A 26630-nucleotide genomic window follows, 5' to 3' on the forward strand; every position below is an offset into this window, starting at 1 on the left:
TCACACTTCGCTCTCAACACTGGAAAAGTGAGCCGAGCCTCTCCGCGAACACATGCTCTTGCCTTTTAGTGGCAAGTGGGGTGACTGGAATCTCTGAGGCTGGGGCACCGAGCGCAGTCTCTGGTACTGGAGCTTGGCCGAGGCAGACGCTATGGAGGAGGAGGGGGGCTGGGGGGCACCTGGGGTGGAGGACACCACCGAGGGGGAGGAGACGGAGGAGGAGGAAGTCAGCGGAGGGACGTGGATGGGATGGGAGGAAGATGAGGAGGGCGGGGCAGGGAGGGCAGGGGGGAGCGAGGGCGGGAGGGATGGAACGAGGGCCTGCGGAGGGGAGGGCTGGTGGGAGCGGTCGGCCCGCTGCGTCCGCTGGATGCTGAGGTTGGTCTGGCTTCCCGACTTGGCCTGGTCCTGTGCACGGTCCAGTTTGGAGGCGTGGCGCTTGGACTTGCTGCTGCCGAAGCTCTGACAGTGTTGATAGAGCTCCTCTTGGCTACGGGAGGTCACCCGGGCCCACTTGGAGTGAGAGTGGGGGTGGTCCAGGGGGGAGTGGCAGGAACAGCCTGCGTAGCCCCTCCCTCTGTCCTTGCTCTTGCGTTTGCCTTTCTTTTCCTCCTGGACGTGAAGCTTGTCCACCGACCAGTACCTCCGAGGAGGAGGGGGGGTCAACGGGGGCGGGGGCCACTGTGAGCCCGACGCCCACTCTCTCCCTGCTTCGCCTCCCCCTCCGGCTGACCCCCAGCTTCCCTCCCCTGTCCCCCACCCTTCGCCACGCCCTAGAAACAGGTAGTCTCTGCTATTGACGCTGCCAGCCTTCTCTCTGGCAGGATAAGTGCCAAAGAACCAGCCCCCGCCTCCGATGCCCCCCACTGCCCGCCCCTCGTGCCCCTCCCAGTACCTCTCGAACTTCCCGAACTCGCCCGAGGATCCCTCGTCCGAGTACACGCCCACAACCTTATCCCTTTCCCGCTCGCGCTCCGACTCCGAAGCAGTCCTACCTCCCCTCCTCTTGGCTCGCTCCGCCTTCCTCCTCTCCTCCTCCGACTCTTCATCCTCAACTTCTTCTTCAGACTCCCACTCGTGGAAAGAGAGGCCCTGTTTGGAGTGCACCTCGCCTCGGTCGATCCTGCCCAGCAGGGGGCGCTTCTCCACCTCCCTCCCCAGCGCCTCCCTGTCGGAACCCTTACTCTTCCTCCGTTTGGAGGAGAGGGGAAGGAGGGGGAGGAAGGCGGAGGGAGGTGTGTCGGAGGACGGGTTGCCTCCCCTCCAGAACTTGACAGAGCTGGGGGGTTTACTGGGGGTGTGGTAGCTCTTACTGGACCTTCTCCCATGGTGACGCTCCGTCCCTCTGCTGTCCTCCCCCTCGTCCCTCTCCTTCTCCTCCTCCCGGGGGACATCCCAGCCACAGCTTCGGGTGGAGCTCTCGCTCTTCTTCCTGTACGACTCTCTCCTCATCCCGGGATACGAGGAATAATCCTGTGTTATCGCCTTCAGCTCCTGAAGCTTCTCTCCGTCCCCCTCCTCCTGTTCCGACCTCCTCCCCTTCTCCCGCCTCCTCGCCTTGTCCTCTTTTTTCCTCTTCTTCTTCCCTTTGCGCCGCTTGCGCTCCCTCTCTCGCTCCCTCTCCTCCCGCTTTTTCTGCTTCCGGCCCTTCTTCCTCCTCTTCCGCTCCCTCTCCCTCTCCTTGTGGTGCCTCTTCTCCTCCCTCCCCTCCCCCCGGCTCCTCTCGGTTCCCCTCGCTCGCTCTCTCTCCCCCCAGGAGGCCCACCACTCCTGCAGCTGAGCCAGCTGGCTCCCCGCCCGTTCCCGGATGTAATCCCGCTGGAGGCGGGGCTTGCGGGGCGGGACGGGAGGTGGCGGCGGGCTGCAGGGAAGCGAGCGCGACGACATGCGAGAGCAAGAGCGTCGTCCTCCCTTCCTGCGTCCAAGCAGCAGGCTGGACTCCTCGGTGAGATGGTCCGAGTCTAACTCATCGCCCGGGTCCCGGTCCCCGGGCCGGTACCGGAAACTCTGAGACGAGGAGTAAGTGGCGCTGGAGCAGGAGGAAGGAGACGGGGAGTTGGAGCGGGAGAGCGAGTTGGAGGAGGAGGACGAGGAGGAGGACGAGCTGGAGGACGAGGAGGATGAGGAGGAGGTGTAGAGGCGGGAGGGGGTGGTGGGGGTGGTCGGGGTGTGTGTGGGGGAGGAGACAGGGACGGGTAAGGGGAGAGGGGGAGGGCGGCGCCCCCGTCTGTTGCCCCCGTCCCTGGATCCATAGCGTCCCCCTCCGCCTCGTCTTCCGAGGGGAAGGATGTTCTCGTATAGAGGCCCCCCAGAGCTCTTCCTCCTGGGGAGACTGCCCCTCCGCCAGAAGGAGGGCCGGCGGGGGGAGGAGGGCAGTGCTAGTGGGAGTTTGGAAAGCAGGTGTGAAGGAGGCCCTAAGCCTTTTGGGGGCAGCCTTGGCATCCCAGGGGGCTTGTTTCCCCTCGGGTTCATCTTGGGGGTCTGGGAACCCCCGGTCTGGGGGTCAGTGTTGGCCCCCAGACCCTCAGGGTCAATGGGACCGTAGTAGCGCTTATATTCATCCAGACTTCCATCCCCGCCCCCACCTCCGCTGGCACCCCCAGCCCAAAGAGGGGGCATTCCCTGGGGGTAAGGCCCCTGGTCTGAGTGCCCCCCACCTCCACCCATAGACTTCTCCGTACCAGGCTTGGGGGGCCTGTTCCAGCGCTCCACCACAGCCAGCCTGCGGTCGTGCCGGGGTAGGAAGGTGGAGCAGGGCATGGGGCCCTCCAGTAAGGGGCTGTTTGAAGGCCCCAAGGCCATGGCTGAATGCCCTGCGTGGGGAGGAGATCCAGGGAGAAGGCTGGTGTAGGCCTGCTGCTGTTGCTGCAGGTGCTGCTGCTGAACCATGGCGATGGTTGTGTTGGTGACGGCGGAGGAGACGAGGTATGGTGGGGGCGGGGGGGGCATGGCGCAGGGCACGCTGTGGTACTGGGGGAGGGTGGACTTTATGCCCCCAGAGGAGGTCTCGTCCTCAAACCTGCAGCAGCTGTACATACCCTGGAGAGGGTGAGAGAGTGAGAGAGAGAGAGAGAGAGAGAGAGAGAGAGAGAGAGAGAGAGAGAGAGAGAGAGAGAGAGAGAGAGAGAGAGAGAGAGAGAGAGAGAGAGAGAGAGAGAGAGAGAGAGAGGGAAAGTGGAGCAATTGAGAGAGGAAAGATATTGGGGGGAAAGAAAGAGAAAGACAGAGAGAGAGAGAGAGAGAGAGAGAGAGAGAGAGAGAGTAAGAGAGAGAGAGAGAGAGAGAGAGAGAGAGAGAGAGAGAGAGAGAGAGAGAGAGAGAGAGAGAGAGAGGGAGAGAGAGAGGGAGGGAGGGGGGGTAGAGAGAGATATGGTAGTCAGACAGGAAATAGATGAAAGGGGAGGGCGGAGAGGAGGAGGAGAGAAGAAGGAAGAGAGAAGGTACAGTAAATCAGATAAATAGATGAAAGAGAAATATATATATATAGAGAGAGCAATGCTTAAGAGACCAGTCAGGCACTATAGCCACATTTCCCTGTCTTCCTTTGAAGACAAGACGCATTGCTGCATTACATCCGTTGGAAAAGATTGCTCGAGCACCTTGGCCAAAAGCTTGCGTTGTAAGTCAGTGACAGGTCTCCCAGTCTGGTCGTTAATAGTCTTACCTCCAACTGTGAGCATAGCTGATATTTGGAGCTACACTTAGCCTATATCTCATTAAAGCACTCAAGGTTCTGCTCAATGTATTTTAAATCACCTCGCACACTGCAGTGTGCAGACACTACTTAGCGACTCCACCGCAGAGCGGTATTCAGAACCGTTTCAAAGACGAATAACCTGTCTGTGCCCTCCCCTCCAGCATCACAAATGAGAATCACCCTTCCCCGAGGCTTTAGTCTGGCTCTCCTTCTGGCTCTCCCCCCTCAATCTTCCGCTCTCCCTTTTCCCTGGCTATGTTAGCACCTCCCCTCTCAGAAACGAGACAGCTGACCGGCGAACACTGACGCCGCCGAGCCGGGGGCCGGACGTCAGTTCTAACGCTCGCCGTGTTTACGACCTTTTCAAACTCGACGTGTCACCATTACGGCGTGGGAGCGCGACGGGCGGAGTCCCATGTAAATCACAGCATCTTTATCGCTGTAGATACGGGAGCAATTCATCACAGGCCATTCGTCATAATGAGAGATGAGCGGACAGCACTCTCACTAAATCTCCATTAGGGGGAAGGGGGGTGGTCGAAGGGGGTGGGAGGAGAGCGGGGGTGATGGGGGGAGCGGGGCGGAGTAATGTCCTGACGGTGTGTATATGAATCAGCTGAGCACCGTCTGTGAAATTGAAAGTGGACAGGTCACTGATGTGTCCGCTGACCACTAACACTTGTTCAGCGAGAGAGGGGGGTAGGCTCTGGACATGGGGCTCATTGGGGGGGGGGGGGTTATCTGAATGGCGTTCTCCCTCAACACCCACTCACCCACTTCCCCCCCCCCCCCCAATCCCCACTTCTCTCCAACCCCTCGAGCACCCCTCCTTCCCTCCTTCCAGCCTCCTTCCACTATTCATCAATCCCCGCCCTCTGACCACTCTTCCCGCCACCCATCACCCCGCCCCACCCCTGGAACCTACCCTGCTGATTGCGAGGAGGAAGTCCATGCCGCCGGACTGGGCCAGGCAGTGGCGTAGCTTCCAGTAGACCAGGTGCTCCCAGGCGAACACCAGCAGGCTGAGGCCCATGGCCACCAGCAACATGTAGAAGACCCCCGCCATGTTGTCGATGTCCAGCTTAGAGCTCATCACCTCGATCTTGTCGTTGTGACAGATACCTGACAGCCACAGGCGCTCCAGCATGTCAATCTCGTCTGCGAGAGAAAGAAAGGGAGAGTGGGAGGAGGAGGAGGAGGAGGAGGAGGAGAGAAGGAGCGGGATGAAAGGGGGACAGTCAGTGTCGGGGGAGCATGACACAGGTGGACAGGGGGATGAATAGAGCGGAGAGGGAATGTGGAGAGGGGGAGAGAGGGAGTCAGTAGAGGGTAGACAAGGAAAAAGAGAGAGGCAGAGGGAAAGAGGGAAATAAAAGCGAGGATTATCAAACCTGGTCACAGGACAGAAGGTGTTTCATCCCTGTGGTAGCGAGGGAGGGAGGGAAGAAAGGAAGGAGGGAGGGAGAGGGGGAAGGAGGGAAGGGAACAGTTGAAGGTGAGAGGAGTAAGTAAAGAGAGGTGTCTTTTGTGTTGTGGCAAGAAAGAAGTCGCGATCGAGAGAAAAAAGGCACCAGGGAAATAGAGAGAGGTGGGATGTGTGAGGAAGCGAATCTCTCAAGGTGTGTGTGTGTGAGAGAGAGAGAGAGAGAGAGAGAGAGAGAGAGAGAGAGAGAGAGAGAGAGAGAGAGAGAGAGAGAGAGAGAGAGAGAGAGAGAGAGAGACAGACAGACAGAGAGAGAGAGAGAGTGAGAGAGAGAAAGAGAGACAGACAGACAGACAGACAGAGGAAGGAACAGAGACAGGAACACAGAGGCGTCTTTGATGGAGGTCTAAAATGACCTGATGTCCTGTGCGTCTCAGCCACAGTGGGGGGTACCCATCAGTATTTTGGAGATGAAAGCTAGCAGACAGCGATGCTTCTCCGGCTCTCGCCATTAGTGCCTCCATCAAACGAGGAGAGGTAGAGGGGGAGGTGAAGGAGGGAAGAAGTGATCGAGGGAGGAATGACAGGAGAAGCCCACAAGAGCTGAGGAGTTTTCATCAGGGAGGAGAGCACTGCATTGTGTCCACAGATGACAGTTACATCTGTCTGAGACTGCCACACACATACACAAACATACACAAACATGGACACAAACACACACACACACACACACACAAAGTAAACTCCCTCATATTTTCTCAACTGTCTATACACAGACAGGCAGACATGAACTGTGAACACCCCTACTCCTCAAAACTGCAAGAGTGGAACATTACGCTACATTAACCCAGGGTTAATTGCCTGTGTTGGAAAGTGGAAAGCCACGCATAGACACATTAGAAATGGAAGAATTAGCTATGTTGACTGAAATTTTGTTTCTGTTGAAATACAGGAATCTTTAACTAAATGTATACATCTTCTCCAAGACCGTGTATGAATATTAATCACTCTCCGTTCTCTCTCTAACTGTTCACCAACTTACCCACGTCAGCGGCCAGTTGTCTTTTAACAATGGCTCCTATTTGCATGTTCAAGAACCGTGGCATCGCGGCATAATCTCATTCATCATATTTCAATGAGCACCCCCATCTCCCTCTCTCTCCTTCCCTCCTTCGCTCTTTCTCTCCCCTCGCTCCCTCTCTCTTTCACCGCCTTAATGGCGGGCGCCGCCTCCCGAAGAGATTTTGAGTTCTTCACAAAGACAGACGAACCGCATCCCTTCTCTCACGCTCTCTCTCTCTCTCTGTTTTCTCAGTTAAAGAACTACTGATGCACATAATCTATAGATGCGGAAGGAGAGACAGCAAAGGCAGAAGGAGAGATGAAAAGAAAGGCAAATCCGACAGAGAGGCAGCAGAGCGGTGGGGGATGTGTGAGGACCAGAGAGTGGAGTAACAGGTGTATCAGTTGTTCCATTAGGGACACAGGGTGTGATAGCAGGGGGAGGGGGGGGGGTGCATGGTGGAGGAGTAGAGAGGGGAGGGTGGAGGTGTAGAGGGGGGAAGGGGGATGCAGGGTGGAGGAGTAGAGAGGGGAGGGTGGAGGTGTAGAGGGGGGAAGGGGGATGCAGGGTGGAGGAGTAGAGAGGGGAGGGTGGAGGTGTAGAGGGGGGAAGGGGGATGCAGGGTGGAGGAGTAGAGAGGGGAGGGTGGAGGTGTAGAAGGGGGAAGGGGGATGCAGGGTGGAGGAGTAGAGAGGGGAGGGTGGAGGTGTAGAGGGGGGAAGGGGGGTGCAGGGTGGAGGAGTAGAGAGGGGAGGGTGGAGGTGTAGAGGGGGGAAGGGGGGTGCAGGGTGGAGGAGTAGAGAGGGGAGGGTGGAGGTGTAGAGGGGGGAAGGGGGGTGGAGGAGTAGAGAGGGGAGGGTGGGGGTGTAGAGGGGGGAGGGGGGGTGGAGGTGGAGGTGTAGCGGGTGGGTGTTCTCTTATCACACTCAGATACTGTGACTAAAGCTGCAGACTCCTCAACAGCCTGATCAAAGAAGGGCATATCTGTGTGTTTGTGCGGGTGCGTGCTTGTGTGCGTGTATCACTCTGTTATAAATCCAACACCTGCCATGCTTTTACTGGTCATTCCATAAAAGCCCCTGTTACGAGAGTGGATGCAGGTTATGAGATGGGGGGTTTAACACCAGGCGTTCACAGCCACACTAATGGAGGAACCCAGGCTGCTGTATCATCCTACCTGTGAGCCTCTCACCCCCAGCAGCTGTGATGAGGAGGATGCTGGGAGATGGAGTCCACTTACAAACACTCTTCATTCCAGCATACCCTGGGGGCTACTGCCCTCTGACTGAACCTCAGTATACAACATGTGTGTGTGTGTAGGTGTGTGGGTATGTACGTGTCTGCTTGTATGTGTAAGTCTCCCTCCCTCACCGTCTCCCACCAGCTGTAGCAGGGCCAGGTCAAGGGGGCGTTTCCAGCGGGAGTTCTTGTGCAGAGCGATGCCGTACCCCGTGGTGGCAAACACCATGCCGGAGCCAATGGTCATCACCTTACAGCCCTCGTCCTTCCTGGCCATGTAATTCAGCACGGCCGCGTCATAGATGAACGCGTCCAGTTTACTGAGAAGAGGAGAGGAGAGAAAGGGGAAGGGAGGTGAGGGGAGAGAAGAGAAGACCGGAGAGGAGAGGAAAAGGGGGGTAGCGTGCGTCATATGAGGTTTTAATAACACGGGCCATCAGATCTCTCTGAGAAATAACCCTGGATTCGTTACTCGTTGACTTCCGTGATTTACTGTCTGAAGGTTCCTCTACATACATCACCATTCGACCCAGACTCCACGTGCTTCGAACATGATAAGTGAATGTATTTTTGGTGTGAACATGTACTGCATGTATGTTTAGCACAGTAAACACATGAAGAGGACTCACAGACATGCACATACACACACAGACAGGCACACACACAGACAGGCACCCAGCCACACACACACACGCAGGCACACACACACACACACACACACACACACACACACAGACAGGCACCCAGCCACACACATGCAGGCACCCACACACACACACAGACAGGCACCCAGCCACACATACACAGGCACCCACACACACACACAGACAGGCACCCAGACACACACACACGCAAGCACACACACACACACGCAGGACAGAGCCTCTGGTCAGGAGTGTGCAGACAGTAGCCGTGTGCAGACCTGACTGTGATTCCTCTGCAGTGCAGTTGCTACTAACATCCATTATTAAAGAGAGGTTTCTCCCTGTTACATTATGCTCGCTCCACCTGAGATAAATGCAGCAATTGTTAGTTACTCTTAAAGAACATATGTGCGCGAGTGTGTGGTGTGTGTGTGTACGCGTTATGTAAAATAACCAGCTTCGATAGAGAACGAGGATGATGATGAGGAGGAGGAAGAAGCAGAACCAGTATGGAAGAGCACCTTCCTCTCAGAACCACTTCACATGCAGATGAGGAGCCCCTGGGAGCATCTGGGTCAGACTTCTACCCAAATAACTGGTCCGTTTACATTTCTGGAATGTGTAAGAACATTCCTGGAGCGCTACGTCCACAGCCAGTACTCAGGGAGAGTGGAGAGGGAGGACAGACAGCAGAGGAGGTGGAGGGGAGCGACACAGCCACACTGAAAGTGGCTCGAGCCTGTCAATAGAATGAACTAACAATGACATACACACGCATACACACACATACACACACACAGAGCTGCCTACCCAGTCTTGAGGTTGTCAATGGCCTCCTCCACTCCCTTCTGGTTGTTGCGGATCATGAACTGGTGCATGTTGGGATAGTTGGAGCGGATGTTCTCCTCCGTGCTCCCATTGGGCACGGTGCCGAAGCGCAGGGGAGGGTACTGCTCTGTAGGCTGCTGGAACTGGAGGCAAGGAGACAAGGAGTCAAGGAGACAAGGAGACAAGAAGACAAGAAGACAAGGAGACAAGAATAAATAGATTGTTGTTAGACAGCACTATCTACAGTATATTCCAGTATATTTACATTTAATGACAGTAGATATTGCATAGTATAGTTAGCAAATACAGTACTCTACCTATTCCCACGCACTTTCACTTACCTTCTTGTCGGAGAGTCCAGACACAGTGTCTATGTACTCCTCCTGGATCATGAAGGCGGCCAGGTTGGCAGTGTAGGAGGCCAGGAAGATGACAGCGAAGAAGGCCCACACCAGCACCATGATCTTACTGGTGGTTCCTCGAGGGTTCTCCACAGGAACCGAGTTGTTGAAGACCAAGGCCCACAGCAGCCAGATGGACTTTCCAATGGTGAACTTAGAACCTCCGGTTTCTGGATGGAGATGAGAGGGAGAGGGAAAGATCAAGTGAAAGGAAGAGACGGAAAGAGAGCGAAGGAGAGGAAGAGGGGGGAAGGAAGGGAGAGAGAGAGAGAGAGAGAGAGAGGGGGGGGAGAGAAAGATGGGGGGCAAAGGGAAAAGGGAAAGAGAGCGATGATGCGTGATACAGAAGGATTTAGCAGGGAAAGAACACCTCCACATAGAAGACGAGTGCATCCAGCCTCGCGTCTCATCCAGCCTCGCGTCTCATCCAGCCTCGCGTCTCATCCAGCCTCGCGTCTCATCCAGCCTCGCGTCTCATCCAGCCTCGCGTCTCATCCAGCCTCGCGTCTCATCCAGCCTCACGTCTCATCCTCGCCACGGGCACAACTCACTCCTCCAGCTCCAACATCAAACGCACCAATTACTCCACACACTCCGACTCAGACAGACAAAGAGCAAACGAGAAGCCGACAATCAGAGGGGAAGAAGGGGCCGCTCGGCCTGTCTCTCACTCTTGGCGTTCTGGAGGCTGCGGTTGTAGCCCACGGGACTGAAAAACTCAAAGACGAAGACGGTGACGGCGACCACCGACAGGCACATGACGAACATCATCACCCAGACCGCAGGGCTGTAGGGCTCTGTATACAACCAGGAGGGGGGGGGGGGGGAGGAGGAGGAGAGGGGAGGAAGGGAGACAGGAAGAAACAGGGTGGAGGCATTAGACAAAGAACCTGTGAGAGGAGGTAGAAGAGCCCGAACGAGACGTGGGGAGAAGGGAGAGAAAGGGGCACACTGTGGTAATGAGAGAGAGAGGATAGGTAGAGTGAGGCACGCGGAGAGAGATAAAGAGAGAGGGGCATGGGGGAGAGAGAGAGAAAACGAGAAAAAGTAAGAGCAAGACGGAGATAATGAAAGACAAGAAGTGTGAGAGAGAGAGACAGAGTGCACAACAGAGGATTACACACCTCAGCAGAGCGAGAGAGAGAGAGAGCAAGAAAGAGGGAGCGAGAAAGAAATAGAGAGAGATGGAGTTTCGCCAGCAGCGTTGATTTTCTAATCAGGCGTCTCCATCGGTGTCATGGGAGGAAGAGGAGACGGAATCCACAGGTGTTCTCATCAACACTTCCACGAAGCTCCTCATCACCGACATCCAACCATCAGTCTCATCTCTCTGTTTACTGTACAGAGACGGGATTTGTTTGCGCTAGTTTGATGATGTATGGGCTGTGTTTGAATAACCCTCCGCCCTCACGGTATCTGGCATGCCTCCACACTATAAACTGGCTATACAAAAACTCTGAATGCAGAACCGCAGCCTAGCATCTGCAGCTGAACATACAGGAGGGTACGAACAGCAGTCACTGCAGTAGCTCGCATAAGAGCCCATGCAGTCATACGAGGGGAATCCAAGTTCAGCTACATGGTAAATAAGTGTCTGCGTCTCCGACCTAAATGATGAAACTCACAAAGACATACATCACACACATACACACACAAGCACACACACACGTAAGCATGCATACAGATACACATCCACACACACACGTAAGCACACATACAGATACACATACACACACAAGCACACACACAAGCACACAAGCACACACACACATGCACACTTAATGCTCTGTACGTGTGTGTGTGTGTGAAGGGAGGGGGGGGCTGCACACGCCAGCCTACGTGCATGTTTATGTATATGCTGTCACAGTATTCCTGTTAGCATGTTAGCTGCATCCTCCTCCTCAGCAGCTCTCTATGGGCAGATTCCTGGGCACTGGTGAGTCATATGAGATGAGCGGCCATTTTACACGCGTTATCTGGGATCAGCTGATCTTCAACTGCCTATCAATGAGCAACGGATTAGTACATCCGCCTGACTCCCATCTTCCTACGGAGTCTCTTTTTTTGCTTGGCAAAAGAAGAGAATTATTCTAAGACTATTTCGAATTTTAGAGGTGTTATCTTAAACGGGGTGAGGGCAAGGTTGGAGCTGGTGATTTTAGAAGGGTTCCCTTCAGTTTGAGGAGGGTAGCAGGTCTCATTTGAATACCAAGAGCAGACTTTTTGAGTTCATGGATCTGTAGCAAGTCAGGAGAATGAGTAAAGAAATTACACCAAATTACTTTTACTGACTTTCTTTGAGGTGCAAAACCTTGAGAACAAGGACAGCAAGAGAGGGGACTTGATTAGTCTGAAGGCCGGTTTGAAATGATACTTGTCTGCATGAGGAAAAAGAAAGTTGCCATATGGAGCAATGTGATGGTAAGATTCACATCTCAGCCATCCATAACCCCTTTATAAGCCCTTTATAAGTCATGTATAAGCCTTTTGGTGCGTGTCCACTACAGCGACGCGAATCACTTGCCTTCCCACAGTGCACTACGCTCGGGGGCGTGTCAGACAGATGAATGCAGAGTTGTAGTTCAATAAAGTCACTGTTGAAGTTCGTATAACGTCATGGCAAAGTGCGCAAATTTGGGTTTACGTACTCGCAATATCGATCAAAATACAAGTTTTACACACATTAAGCAAAAATCCGATATGCTGGGTAGATGTAGCATGATGTTATGTTAGTGTGTTAGTGTGTGTTAGTGTGTTAGGATGTTTAGTTCAGGCTTTTTTGCTGTATTTTAATCAGAGTGAATGATTAAATGTTACAGTACGCAATTGGACGCGAACGCCACTAAAAGTGTCCAACGCAGTCTCATAATATCGTTGAAACAAATTTTACACAAATGATGCAAGAAATCCAATATAGCTAGCTAGCTTATATGTAGCATGATATTTTTGGGGTATTTTATTCAGGGTGAAAGATGAAATGTTACAGTATGTCACCGCGCTCAGGGTAACCAGTCGTGTACTGTACCGCCGACGGGGCTAGCTAGCTAGCAGTTACGTTTTGTTACGAGACGAGAATTTTAAAGTACAAAAACCCACCAGGAGCACCAACAACATCGGCGACCCTGCGCCATGCCTTATTTTTTTGTTAACATATCTGTACGAATACAGAGACGTATCAAACAGGAATGGGTATGAAGCCACACAGACGATTAGTTTGTCCTCCATCTTGAAACTGTGAAAATTAGAAATATCTACCATGACCGACAGTTGCTACGTTCAAGAAACACAACAACAAGCCGATTGGCCATCGCTCGCGAAAGTCGCTCCTCATTTACATAAAGTTGAGAAAATCTCAACTCGACTCGCTTGGATCGCGTTGCGTCGCACCAGGCAAGCGAATCGCCCGGCTACATTGAAAGTGAATGGAAAGCATCGCGTCGCTCGCATCGCGTCGCTGTAGTGGACACGCACCGTTATTCATGATCTCACCAAGGAAAGCGGATGGCGACACCGTGCCATTGCTTCGTGCGACCATGACGCTAATGCCGGTCTCCACGAAGGGCACTGAGAACTCTACGACGGATGAGCGCTCCTCGTTGATGGTAAGGGAGCCGATGGCCATGTCAGCCCGGCTGGACACCACCTGGTGGACGGGAGGGGAACTGCAGTTAGGGACAGAGAGACACAGGGCGCCGTTTGATGTTCACAGCCAAGCAGGCAGCACAGGCGAGCAAGCAGGAAAGGCTGTCAGGGAGAAAGGCAAGCAGGCAAGCAAGCAGGCTGGGCAGTTACACTACAGCTGTCTCACATCGACAGGAGAAAATGGAAGTAGATTGTGGAAGAGATTGAGGAGGCTGGGGCTTGGGTTGACTGTGAAATGGATGCGGAGTTGGGGTTTGGAAACTTCCCTCCCCCCCCCCCCCCCCCCTCAGGCTGTATTAACTACCATGTTACTACATAGCAATACTGATAGGAAGTACATCATAGGTACATAGATGACATTGCTATGTAATTACATTTGAGAGCCGTAATGACTGTAATAATAAATACTGCTAAACCGTAACAAAGTGTAACTTTTTCTGTAACTACACTGTTGTTAATATAAGAATTGGTATGTAGTTATATAGTTAATGTAACTTGGATGTAAAATGCTGCTGAAAAAAAGAAAGAAAGGAGAAAAAGGAGGAGATTGAATGAGAACAGATGAGACGCTGACCTCCCCGACCATGCCGTTCCACTCCCCATCAATGTTCTTCCCGTGTCTGCCATTGGTCACCAGATAGAGGTCATAGCTGAAGCTCACGATTTTGGCCAATCGCTTGAGGACGTCAATGCAAAATCCTTTGCAGCAATTCTTCATAGGGGAAATACCCTCTGCTACCGCACTGATGAGAGAGACAGAGGGTAAGAGACGGGAGGAGGGAGAGATGAGGAATGAGTAAGGGAGAGAGAGGGAGGGAGGAGTGAAGAAGAGGGAGGAGAGAGAGAAGGAGAGCTGTGTATGTGTGGATCAATACTGAAGTAGTCTGCAGGCTCAGTTTGAGAAGAGAGGAGCAGGACGTCAGGACGAACGGCCATGGAAAAACACTGCATTCAATGAATTCATATTTAGAGGCAACTTCTCTATTTCTCCAGTTGTCTGAAGAACACACGAGGGAGGGGAGAACCAACTGGAAATGATGGTACTGAGTTTTAGTACTTGTACAGTGGCTGCCTAACAAAAAGGCCTTTTCACACCAGACTTGGGGCAGATAAAACTAAATCACAGAAATGCCAGCGCTAAAAGTACTGCCAGCCACTGGCGGAGTTTGGGAAATAAATGTCAATTTGTTTGCTTTAAACTAAATTGTAATATGACCTAATATGTTGCGTTTCAATTCATTCTCAAAATGTATCACCTCAAGTTGTTTCTACTGGCTCCATATAAGAGATTGACCGTATTTTCCAGCAGGGTTTGACCCAGGGCTATCTTACACATATCTAACACATAAAGCCCAAATACTTCTCACTTATAAGGGCCAGTTTTTGTTTCACTGGGTGAAGACGGCAAACGCCTCTGACTCAGTGGCGATAACCTCTTACACTGACAGGTAAGCCTTCTGACTGTTCACAGCAGTCTGATTAACAGGGGCCGAGATCTTGGCTCAGCCAATAGAAATGGATGAAAGGGGGGGCATTATCGTGCATGTCCAGGCCTGGGCCAGCAGACATTTTATCAGAGACAAGACAGAGACGGAGTCACGGTACAGAGACAGAGAGAGAGAGAGAGAGAGAGAGAGAGAGAGAGAGAGAGAGAGAGAGAGAGAGAGAGAGAGAGAGAGAGAGAGAGAGAGAGAGAGAGAGAGAGAAGAGTGGAGAGTGAAAGAGTAAATAGAAATAGAAATAGAGAGAGACAGCGAAGAGAGAAAGAGACAGTGAAGAGAAACAGAGAGAAAGAGAGAATCAAGAGAAATAGAGAGAGAGAGAGACAGATGGAGAGAACCTCAGGAGGAGAAACAGGACACACGAGGCACACACTGACACTGAGCGAGAGTCACAAAGGAGGACAGAAAAGAAGGACAGCATATAAAGAAAACAACAAAAGAAAAGTGGAAAAGTGTGATGTCACGTAACAACATGTTTAAAACATTTATGCAGCGGGTTTCCGTCCAGTATCACCAGAGCATTGGTCATAGGTCATGTCTTTACCTGGTGTTGAGGGGCAGGCGACAGGGAACAGAGTCGCGAATGCAGGAGCCGGTGCCGGGGTCGGCGGGCTCCACGATGACGAAGGGTCGCTCCTCCAGGGTGACCACGTGGAGGTGCTGGGCGTCATCCAGCGGCTTGAGGAAGGCACCGTAGCGAGAGGTGGGGGTGTAGCGCCACCTCATCACGCCGTTCTCCCACCAAGCCACCTGGCCGACGAAGAGAGGTGGGGATGGCGAGAAGGGGGGGGGGGGGACGGGAGAGGGAGAGAGAGAGAGAGAGAGAGAGAGAGAGAGATAGAGAGAGAGAGAGAGAGAGAGAGAGAGAGAGAGAGTGAAAGAGAGAGAGGCACTTAGAAAGCAAATGGAGTGTAAAATATAGGAAAACAGCACAACCAGCGGGAAGTGGGTCTTAGTCAAGCTACTGGCTGTGGATATGCAGAATGTCTGTTCAATTGGTGCTGAAGGGATGAGCAGCGTGGCGCTGGTCTGACACAGGTATGTTTTTTTCGTTCGAAAAGCTAACAACACCTCTTTTCAAAGGGAGGGGGTGGATCAGTATTAACAAGTGCCAACTTGGCAGTAAGTGTTTCTGTTCTTGTACTTGAGTTTGTCCAAGCTTAGTTTAAAAACATGGGCCCAAGTCACATCAAAGAAAATAAAGAGTCCGGTTCAAGTGATTTTTTGATGTTCAATCATTTTTCAAGCACCGAACAGCCCCAAATTGTCCTGACAAAATTGAAGCACTGAATTGAAAGGAAAAGTACCCTTTAAAGTTACTCAAGTTCACTTGCCCTTTCATCAATGTGCAAGCACAATCATAAGAAATATGGATTATGAATCCTTTACAGCATTTCACACCATTACAGCTGAATGATATTCAAATGTCACACTTTAGTTTTTTTGTCATTGGGAGCTGGCGGTACAGGTATGTCTTAGGGACCCACAATATCTTGTCCTGTTCAGTCATAGAACAGAAGGAAAATCCTAGTGCAATGGGACCTTTCAACACTGCTGGCCCCCTCCCACCTGTCTGCCCCCAGGTCAAAAGATTCAGCAAATGTACTCTGAGGAGGGAGAAAATAGGGGGTGGGAAGATGACTGACAGTATTGAAGCAGTTACAGAAGCCAGGGGGCTGTGAGGGACCGGATGAGGGGATGAACGAGGGAATGTAGGAAAGGATGACCAACGTGGGGGGGAACAAGTGTATCACATGGGAGCAGTGCCGGGTCAGGTCAGCCTTGGTTAGCCCGCTAGCTTGACATTTAAGCCTGGGATTGTTGAGCGAACGTAAAGGGATTTTGTAACGTTTGAATAGCAAGCCTTGGGGCAACAATGTTGATAAACATACAGTGTTAAAAGGTCACTGGAAAGCCAGAGACTCCCAGTCAGGTTTAACTGAGGCAGAATTGAATCCACAGACTAGTAGAGACAGAGCTGAGCGTAGCAGCGTAGCAGCGTAGCAGCGTAGCAGCGTAGCAGCGTAGCAGCGTAGCAGCGTAGCAGCGTAGCAGCGTAGCAGCGTAGCAGCGTAGCAGCGTAGCGTCTCCAGAGAGGGAAGGGCGATCTGATTCTTCAGTTAGCAGAAGCTAACAAGGCTGACAAAGGTGGAAGGAGGGGTAAATGGGCACTACCGATGGGCCATGATACCACGGGGCACAGCGTGTTTGTTTGAGTGTCGAGTTTGTGAATGTTTGTGTATGTCGACTTGTGTGTGAGCACTGGTGTGTGTGGAAAGCTAAGTTAGCATGTTTGCCAGCGTGTGAAATGATGGTTAGCCTTCACTGACCTCCTCCCAGCCACCTCCCCTGGGAATAGGAGATTACTTCTAGTAGCGGATTGGCCAGGTAGCCATCACTGTTGAACGAGTAGTCCCGTCCACCAATAGTTATGTTACTGAAGTATCTGTAAGACAAGGAAAAGACAGGAGAGTTCAAATGGACGATGCGAACACACATTCAATTCTACATTTTCTCTAGACCGTACTCTAAATATTTTAGTGGTCTGGGAAAAAAGGGTTCAGAGTAATTCCATGTTTTGAGTAAAAGATACAATATGTCCGAATTAATTAAACAAAGAGATCCAGAGAGAGTAAGAGAGAGACAGAGAGAGAGAAACAGAGAGAGAGAGAGAGAGAGAGAGAGAGAGAGAGAGAGAGAGAGAGAGAGAGAGAGAGAGAGAGAGTGAGAGAGAGAGAGAGAGAGAGAGAGAGAGAGAGAGAGAGAGAGAGAGGAGAGAGAGAGAGAGGAAATTAACCAACTCAAGGTCCATTTCTGAAAAGGAGAGAAGTATGGGCCCTGCAGACTTGAGATCTTTTATATCTCAATCTGCATGAAAAACAAAGGCAGTGTAGGAGGAAGGGAGGGACAGAGAGGTGGATAGATGAAGAAGAGAACAAATGAGAGAGAAGGAGACGGATAAGAAGCGGAAGAACAGCAGCACTCAAAACTTGCGATCTTCCGCTGTGTGTCTTACGTGTGAATCATGCCTGAGTAAAGGATGCAAAGACAGATGCGAGACAAATCAGGGGAATCATTAATCTTCAGAGCTGAGCTCTGTGTGTGTGTGTGTGTGTTTGAGTATGTGTATGTGCGTGTGGGGGTGCACGTGAGCATCCCGTAGGTGCTGCAGAGAAAAACACAAGTTTCGCAAGGAGGGAAAAGTTCCTGCTTAGCTTATCACTGGGAGGAATGGGAGGAGTCGCTGCCCAAAGACTTGCAAAGACTGCAGCATGCAGACCGAGAGAGAGAGAAATAAAGAGGGAGGGAAAGAGAGAGATAAAGTAGGAGGGAAAGAGAGAGATAAGGAGGAAAGGAAAGAGAAAAGGTGAGTCAGAGGGACAGAGATAATCTTTTCTTTATCTCTGGCTGGAAATTGTAGGGAAAGACTGAGAATCATTTCAGAATAATTTTTTTCAACAAAATAAAAAACAATCCAACACATCATTGACTGAAATCTATCCATAATTTACGAGATAAATATAGAAACGTTCTTATCTTATTACATAGGGTGATTTTAATATGTTTTGCATGAGTCTGCTGTTGCTTTGGATGTTTCACAGTCATTCATTTTATTTATAGAAACAAAACCTTTTAGAGAGAGATAGACCTTGTGAGAGAGAGTGTGTGTGAGAAAGAGAAAAATAGAGAATTGGAAAAGTCAGACAAAGAGAGAGAGACAAAGAGTCACTGTCAGAGAGAGAGACAGAGAGAGAGAGAGAGAGAGAGAGAGAGAGAGAGAGAGAGAGAGAAGAGGAGAGAGAGAGAGAGAGAGAGTAGAGAGAGAGAGAGAGAGAGAGAGAGAGAGAGAGAGAGAGAGAGAGAAAGAGAGAGAGAGAGAGCGAGAGAGAGAGAGAGAGAGAGAGAGAGAGAGAGTTTCCTGTTCAGATGTACAGTATAATCAGTGGTAAAGATCACCCTAGCTGATCACCCTAGCTGTTTGACCAGCATCAGTGATACTCAACTGTTTGTGGCTGAGGCAGGGAGATGCTTCACACTGTCACCATGACAACACTGCACCTAAAAACACCATTCACACACACACACACATAATGGAGCACTGAGCAGAGAGACCGTCAGAATGCTTAACACTGAGTGATGCCTTCCCTGAGCCTTCTGTCTCTGTGAGCTTCCCTCACCTTCCATTAAAAACCAATCAGAACATGTTCCTTCATGTTTTCATGATGCATCAGTAGTTGATTAAAGATGCCCCCCTTGGCTCCTTTTCAATTTTCTATTCCTTTTTTTTCCCCGCAATTATTTGAACTGTGCTGTCCCATAAAAAACCCACAAGACAATCCAAGATGTTCATCTCCGGTCTCTCCTCACACCTATAATCTTTATCTCAGGCGCTACAACCGAATTAGCATGCATTCTTGGCGGATTTTCCTATTGAGTCGTTCATTCTGCTTCCAGTACATGAGACTCTCAGTGGGGTCTAATGGTTTCTCTGTCATGCGGGCCTGTGTGCAGGGCTACGTAAATACATGCATTTAAGTGAGTCATGAAGGCTAACTATTACCACACACATAACCACACACAATCACCCTCACTCACAGGCACACATGATTCGTCACCCCACCCCTTCTAAAGGGAATTAGACGGTGAACAGGAGCTCCAACCAAAGCTAAGATATGAAAAACGAAAGAGGGAGAGAGTGAGAGGAAGACAGGGAGAGAGAGAGGAAAAAGAGAAGATAAATGTCCTCTGTTAAGTTTAACACTCCAAAATTATTCATCCACCGTTTCCAGTCCCTCTCTTACAAGATGAGAAACTTGAGGATGGTGTGTGTGTGTGTGCGTGTTAGCATTTATTTCAACTCTGTGACGCTACTGATCTCCCCCTCTGGGTTGTCGCGTTGCCATGGCGACACACAGTCGTTGACATTACTTGTTGTTCAATGTCTTACATCGTTATGTGAACAAACATCCAGAAACCACCGAATATTTGTATATAGATTGAGCCCTTGTACCGAACATACAAGACATTAAGACAAACATAGGAGAAAGACAAGAAAGAAAGAAAGAAAGAAAGAAAGAAAGAAAAAAAGAAAGAAAGAAAAACTGAAGAAGCCTTTTACAGAAAGGAACCACAGTAGGAACAACAGTTTGACGTGTGTGTGTGTGTGTGTGTATATGCACGCCTGTATGTGTGTGCACTTATTTGAGTGTCTATTTCAATATCAGACAAAATTCAGAGTTTTTTAATGCTCTTTAAAGTTGAATTTGCATTCTGATAAGCATGAGTGACAGCACTACCCCCCCTCCCCTCCCCTCCGCCCTCATCCTTCCTCCCCCCACAAGCAAACATACCCACTAATGCCGCCCCACTTCCCCCCCTTCCTGGCCCACCTTACCCCGGGGCTATGCTGTCTTTAACATTGACGGGACAGGGCATGGGCTGGGGGGAGGAGGAGGGCGGAGGCATTTGGAGTGGCGGTTGAAGGTTTGGAGTGTCACCCAGCTGACGGAATCCTCACAGTGATGACTGGGAGTTAGACAGCCCTGCCTGTGGAGGAACACTGACGACTGACGACTCTCCTGTCTACTATCCCTCCCTCCCTCTCTCTCCTTCTCATGCTTACTCACTCTCTCTCTGCCTCACATTTCTCCCTCTTTTTCAATCATTCTCACTTTCTCTCTCTCTCCCTCTCCCTCTCTGTCTCTCTTTCACTCTGCTTATAATTCCTCTCTCCCTCACTCTGCATTACGGCACCATATCCAATTATCCAATTTACATGCAAAATGATTCCGCCTCCGTCTCCTTTTAGGGATCGGTCGAAGGAGTCGAGACAAGGAGAGAGAAAGAGAGAGAGATGTGAACTCACAATGGAACACAAATGTGTGCGGAGGGAGAGGTGGAGGGAGGCAGAGAAGTAGATGGGAAAGAAGAAGATGAGATTGAGGATGAGATTGAACCGGGGAATAAAAGAAAACAATACATAAACAGCAGGTAGAGAGATAGAGAGAAGAGATAGGAAGGACAGAAACTAGGTGCAGGGGTGATACCAAAGACTGTGGGACACGGGCCAAAGGACAATTTCTAGATAAATAGTCGAGAGAGGCAGAGGGATACATTATGACTTTGCCCGGCCCGAAAAATAACACATTAACATTAGAGCAGCCCATCATCATAGCTGCACAGGCACTAACAAAGACCAACAGTAGGTGGCAATAAATTGGTAGCATTTAACTCGGCCTTCTCTGGTTATTGTGGAAGTCAGCCGGCATCATTAAAATCTCCTTTCAATTTAGCATGCTAGTCAATAAATGAGCTGTGTTGGCAGGGACAGGAGTCATGTATCTTTTACTTGACGTGCTCAGCGGGGTTCATGCATCTTTCAGAGGAGACTGGAAGAGACAGGGGGTACTTTGAGAAGACACGTAGGAGCCCGGGCTGACAGGGAACAAGAAGAAACGAGAGAACAAGGGAGGGAGCAGGAGGGGTGTAGGGAGTCAGGGAAAGAGAGAGACAGAGACAGAGAGATGAGAGAAAGGGGCAGATGAGAGACTGTGCAATTGAGAGAGAAAAAGAGACGAAAGAGAGCACGATTAAGATTGAGAGAAAAAGACAGAGAGGGAAGAAAAAGACAACTCAATGCTACTGCAAACCTAATGCGGAGAGGAAGAAGACAATGAAGTAGTGACTGTCATAGCTTTAAGAGACCATCCACTGACGAACATTAGGGAAGAAAGAATGAGAGGAAAAAGAGAGAGGGAGAGGTAAGAGTTTGGCACTAGGCAGATGGAGGAAGAGAGAGAGACAGAGGGAGCGAGAGGAGGCAGGCAGTGACACTCCTCCGCCACAGCTGAGCAGTTCTCCCTGGAGAGACAAGAGCCAGCACTCTCTCTCCCTCTCTCTCTCCCTCTTTCTCTCTCTCTAAGCTCTCTCTCCCTCTCCCTCGATCTACCTTGCTCTCTGCCACCACTTTCTATCTCTCTCCACCTCCCTTTCCCCATTCTCTCGCTCCCTCTCTCCCTCCGTCTCACCTGATCCTGTCTGGCACTCTCTGCGTCTGGTTGCCGTCTGTCTGGCAGTTCCCCGCGTAGTGTGGCCCTCTGGACGCACCGTAGTCCTTCCTCAGAGCCATGGCCCCGTGGGTCAGAACTGACACCCCCTTAGCTATCCTCCGGGGCGGCTCGTCCCTCCAGCCCTGCGGCCGGATGGAAAACAGGGCCTTGGGCAAGCCCTCAAGGCTCAGGCCGGACAGCGCAGGCCCCACAGCGAACCACATGTGTGAGGGCCCAGCCTGGCCCGCGGCCCAGGCTGCTTTGAAGATCAACTCAGCCTCCTCCTGAGAGCAGTACAGCAGGCGCACCTGGCGGAGGGAGGGAGGGAGGGAGGGAGGGAGGGAGGGAGGGAGGGAGGGAGGGAGGGAGGGAGGGAGGGAGGGAGGGAGGGAGGGAGGGAGGGAGGGAGGGAGGGGCAGAAGACAGGACAGGAGGGATAGGTTAAGGGGTAGAAAACAAGAAAAAGGAGTCGATGGAGCAGTTCGATCCAAAAGCCTAAAGTTTGTTAGACGAATCACAGGTGATTTGTTAAGCTGGAGACAGAGGTGGGTGGAGGGGAATGAAAAGGGGTGGAGGGGTGTGTGGGAAGTTGGAGGGGAGGACAGGAGGGTTAGTTCAACCAAAAGTCATAAGGTTCCTTGGATAGATGAGAGACAGGGCTGAGCGTTGGGAGTTGTGTAGCAGTCTCTAAAGGAGGCATTCAAACCCACATTCAGAGATACAGCGAGAGGTGACGGCTATCTTACTCAGAACCAGAACGGAGTGGCATCTGGCGTGTAGATCCTTCTAGAAGCACATCATGAGGGGTGGAGGCAGAATGACGCCAGTCCCTCCTACTCCTCCGGGACAAGCGCCCACAGACAACGTTTGACGAAAGGAATATAACTGCCTCTGTCTACACCACAGATGGTCAGGGGTATATCCCATCCCCCTCTGAGGCTAGACGGACATTTCTTCCTGCTTCTTTTTGAAATATATCTTTTTTAGGGCTCTTCTGCGTTTACAGTGAAGTGAGACAAGAAATGGAAGGGAGAGAGAGAGAGGGGGAGAACAGGCCGGAAATGACCTGGGCTGGATTCAAACCCAGGCCCATGCAGTAAGCCTCAGCCTACATGATACACACACTTAACCGGTGAGTCACTGAATAAAAGTGAGAAGAATAAATTAAGAGGTGTGAAAGGCAGTGTTGGTGGGGGTAAGGTGAGAAAGGTAAGGCATGGTTCTGTGCTCGTTTCACCTTCCCAATGGTGAGCTTTGGCATTATACTCTGGATGGGTCACCTTAACAGATATCCATTGAGGCTTGAGTGTGAACTCATGTGGGATATCGTTCAGCAAATGAGTTTTGTCACCCAAGTGCCTCTGGTTCATCTCTAATTGCTCCCACCTCACATATAAAAATGTCTGAGTCATCTACTTCGCACGCGTTATGTGGCTCTACTGGGCATTTTGAAGATTCTGAAGGGTCTGAAGGTGAGTTTGAACAGCATGCTGGGATGCATGAACAGCATGCAGAGCGTGATATGTAGAGAAGTGGAGGGGGTAGCAGGGGGGTGAAGGGTCACAAGTGAGAAGGCGACAGGGGGGGATTTAGGTGACTGTAGCCCCCGCCCCTCCCGTCCCATCCCCCATGCCCCTCCCACCCCCACGCCCCTCCCCCCCTGCCCTGCTAACCTGAGCCTCATTGTCCTTCAGCAAGCGGCGTGTTCGAGCCCCAGCGGGGTCGTCCGTCACGTTGAGCATCACAACGCCCTTCTTCTCCCAACCAATGAACGAGCCGTCCGTCATGCCCTCCACCATAGATAGGAATTCCTCATAGCCATGGTGACGGGTGGTTACCACGGCGAAAGAGGTCCAGTCGTACTCTTCCAGAACCTCAAAGATGACCTCCAGTTGCAGGGCTGTGGAGCAGCTGAACTGGAGATAGATGGAGCCAGTCTCCTGGAAGAGAACAGTGATACAGATGTCTTTATTTATAGCACCATTCTATCAACCATCCACCCATACATTTGTCCATCCATCCATTCATTTATCCATTCATTCATCCATCCATCCAACTGTGGAGCAGGTGAAATAAAACCAAAATTTTCTTCTCTAATTTAGAAGGGTGTATCTTGACCTTCACCTCTCCTTCCATTCATCCTTTTATTCACCGAACAAAGAAACAGAGGAGGCCTCCTGTAGATGAAGGTCAAGTATGCTTTGTCGGTATAAATGCAAGCTTACAGACCGATGGATTTAAATCAACACAAACACACACTAAGACTAAACAAGCGCCTGCTGCTCATTCAAAAGTGTGGACTAAAAGCTTCAGAGGCTTCATACACAGCAGTTTCCCCTGACAGAAACGATTCAATCAAAGATCACAGAAAGTACAGTAGCGTGTTTCGATTTTATTTAACTCCGTAAAGATTATGAGGGTGAAGCGTCAACACAAAGGTAAGGTCTATAGAATCCTTATTAATTTTTCTAGGTGCCTATAGTCCACCTATGGTTTGAAGTGGCGCAAACTGTGCTGTTATTTGTAGGAGAACAGCAGGCGTATCAATTATCATCAGGGCCAGGCCATAGGAGATGAGGAGGAGGCAATCACACCAGCAGGTTCTCAATAGGATATTTGCACTAAAATAGGTCAAGAATCAAACATAGCTCTTGAAACTGACTTTAGAAAGGAGATGAGAGGATAGGAGAGAAGACAGGAGAGGAGAAAAGAGGAGAGGAGAGGAGAGAGGAGAAGAGAAGAGGAGAGAAGAGGAGAGAAAGGGCAAGTGTAGAGGAAGGGCAAGAGTGTAGAGCAGAGGAGAGGAGATGACAGGATAGGATGGGATAGGACAGGATAGGTTAGGAGAGGAGGTTGGAGAGAAGGATGAGCATGCACATTGTCCATCTGAACACGATAAAAATACACAGATTTGTTCCTTATATGCTACCCCTGATTTTGAGGAAACCAGTGCAGCATCCTCTTAGTAATCAGTGACATTATCGGATCTGTTAAGTAGCTGGGAGCAACAGCAAGCACCAGCAGCAGAATGCTTTCTCTCTTTTCTGTGCTACTCAATAGACACAGGCAGAAACCAGATACTACATCTGTGTAGATCCAATCTAATTAAGTCTGTAGTTAGACTAAATAAGCACAAACTTACTATAGCATCCACTCAACTTCACATAGTCTAACAGAACAAGCTGACAAAGCGTTTTATTCCACTGAAATGCAACCTCAATTCTCTCTTCCCTTGGACTTTCAATGATATATAAAAGAAAAAAGAAAAAGCTGCCAAACAGAGATTTTGATTGGACAGTGACTTTGGGGACCGACATCAGGGAGAAATATAGTGATATGTTTGCAGAGAACTGGAACAAGGCCCTGGTCCAAGCCCAGTCAGAATATCTGTAATTCCAAGGAAGCCTGCAAAAAAACATCTCATACAGGCCAGCCTACAAGGTCTAAAACTAGTCTGTAAGGCCTAAAACCAGCCTATAAAACATCAAATCTGACTATAAACCTCATGCTTGTTCATTGCTAACCATACCTGTTGTTCTCTGCCCAGGCCAGCTCCGCCTCCCACGGCCACCACAGGCACCCCTGTCTGGGCCGACACAAACTCCAGCATGGGGGCCAGCGGGGCCCTGTTGGGTGGTGGGGGCTTCTCCTCCTCAAACACCAGCCCCTGGAGGGGTGTGGTGGCCAGCAGCTCGCACAGCTGCAGGAGGAGGCTGCCAGGGCTGCTCTCGTTCACCGTCAGCCAGATCACATTAGCCATGCCAGACGGCGTCATCACCGAATCGCCGACCAGCACGGCCAGCGTCGTCGACGACAGCGGGGCCGTGGACGACGCAGTCGTCCACGGCGACGTCGCCGATGGCGACGAAGCCCCCCTCCCCGGTGGAGAGGGCCCCCCTTGCCCACCGTTGGCTCCGGCCCCCAGTCCCCCGCCGCCAACCGTCTCCGGGAGCAGGGAGAAGCCCGAGTGGACCACGGCGATGTTGAAGCCGCCAGAGGCGCCCGAGTCCCTCTCTCTCTCCCGGGGGCGGTGCAGGAGGGGAGGGGAGGAACGGGCTGGACCCGTGCAGGCCAGCACAGCCAATAGGAGGGAGAGGGCGGGCTTGGCCGCCATGGGAGTCTGGGATTGGTGGACGGAGGAGGAGAAGGAGGAAGCGACGGCAGCTGAAGGCGGTTCGCACGCGAAGACCTCCTGCAGAGAAGAAGAGAAAGCAGGAAGTAGGAAGAAAGGCAGGAGGTAGAGACCACGAGAAAAACTAATCGAAAAGTAAAACTACACAAAATGTCTACCACTAAAGGGGAGGAAATTAGATAGGAAGCATGCAAAGTCCAACACAACACAACACCCACCCCCCCTCGCAACTTCACAATAGTCAATCCAACATTCAGCTCTCAATAGTTGAAACCCAGGGAGGTAGCCAGCACAGAATCCATTGAATGATTAGAAAGAGAGAGAGAGAGAGAGGAGGCAAGACAGAATAAATAAAGAGAGACATTTTAGGAATGTTGTTTTCCGTGAGGTTGTATAGCCTATATCTCTCTAGGGTGTCGGAGTAAACAAGGCTAAACTAGCAGAGAGAGACAGGAGAGAGAGGTGGCGGATGGAAAAAAGGGAGGGAGAGCGACAGGAGAGAGGCGGAGGAATACGCATAGATTCGAGTGTAGCCGCAGTAGCAAGGGATACTATTGAAAAACAATAAAGAGAGGGAGAATGAGAGAGAGAGGGAGAAAGAGAGAGAGGAGGGGAGGGGGGAGTAAGTAATAATAGAAGAAGGGTCGCCATCAGCACAGCCTCATCTATAAAGGCCAGGTTTGCAAAACAAGTGAGGCGGGATGGAGAGAAGCAAGGAGAGAGAGCGAGAGATAGAGAGAGAGAGAGAGAGAGAGAGAGAGAGAGAGAGAGAGAGAGAGAGAGAGAGAGAGAGAGAGAGAGGGAGAGAGAGAGGGAGAGGGGGAGGGAGAGAGGGAGAGGGAGAGGGGGAGGGATAGGGGGAGAGGGGGAGAGGGGGAGGGAGAGGGAAAGTGAGACACAGTGCCAGAGAGATTGCGCTAGACGGGGGGTAGATGAAACAGGAACAAGAGGCGGGAAGGAGGAGAGAGGGGGAGGAGGAGAGAGGAGAAGGAGGGGAGGAGGGGAGGGGG

The 26630-nt window shown here is 51.3% G+C and overlaps 2 protein-coding genes across 2 annotated transcripts in view; both read right to left on the minus strand.

Moving 5' to 3' along the window:
• On the minus strand, positions 1-25347 carry grin2da (glutamate receptor, ionotropic, N-methyl D-aspartate 2D, a). The gene is given in 14 exon segments (XM_062446064.1): positions 1-3039; positions 4623-4855; positions 7555-7742; positions 8877-9037; positions 9236-9465; positions 9967-10092; positions 12785-12938; positions 13512-13680; positions 14984-15189; positions 16770-16787; positions 16789-16885; positions 21468-21796; positions 23162-23428; positions 25018-25347. Coding segments are annotated over 14 exon segments (5463 nt in total). The 5' UTR covers positions 25264-25347.
• dbpa (D site albumin promoter binding protein a) overlaps positions 1-26630 on the minus strand; it is a 133887-nt gene that overhangs the window by 69991 nt on the left and 37266 nt on the right. The window lies entirely within an intron of this gene.

This window comes from Osmerus eperlanus, chromosome 20 (assembly GCF_963692335.1).
Source record: "Osmerus eperlanus chromosome 20, fOsmEpe2.1, whole genome shotgun sequence".
In the NCBI taxonomy this organism is placed as follows: Eukaryota; Metazoa; Chordata; class Actinopteri; order Osmeriformes; family Osmeridae; genus Osmerus; species Osmerus eperlanus.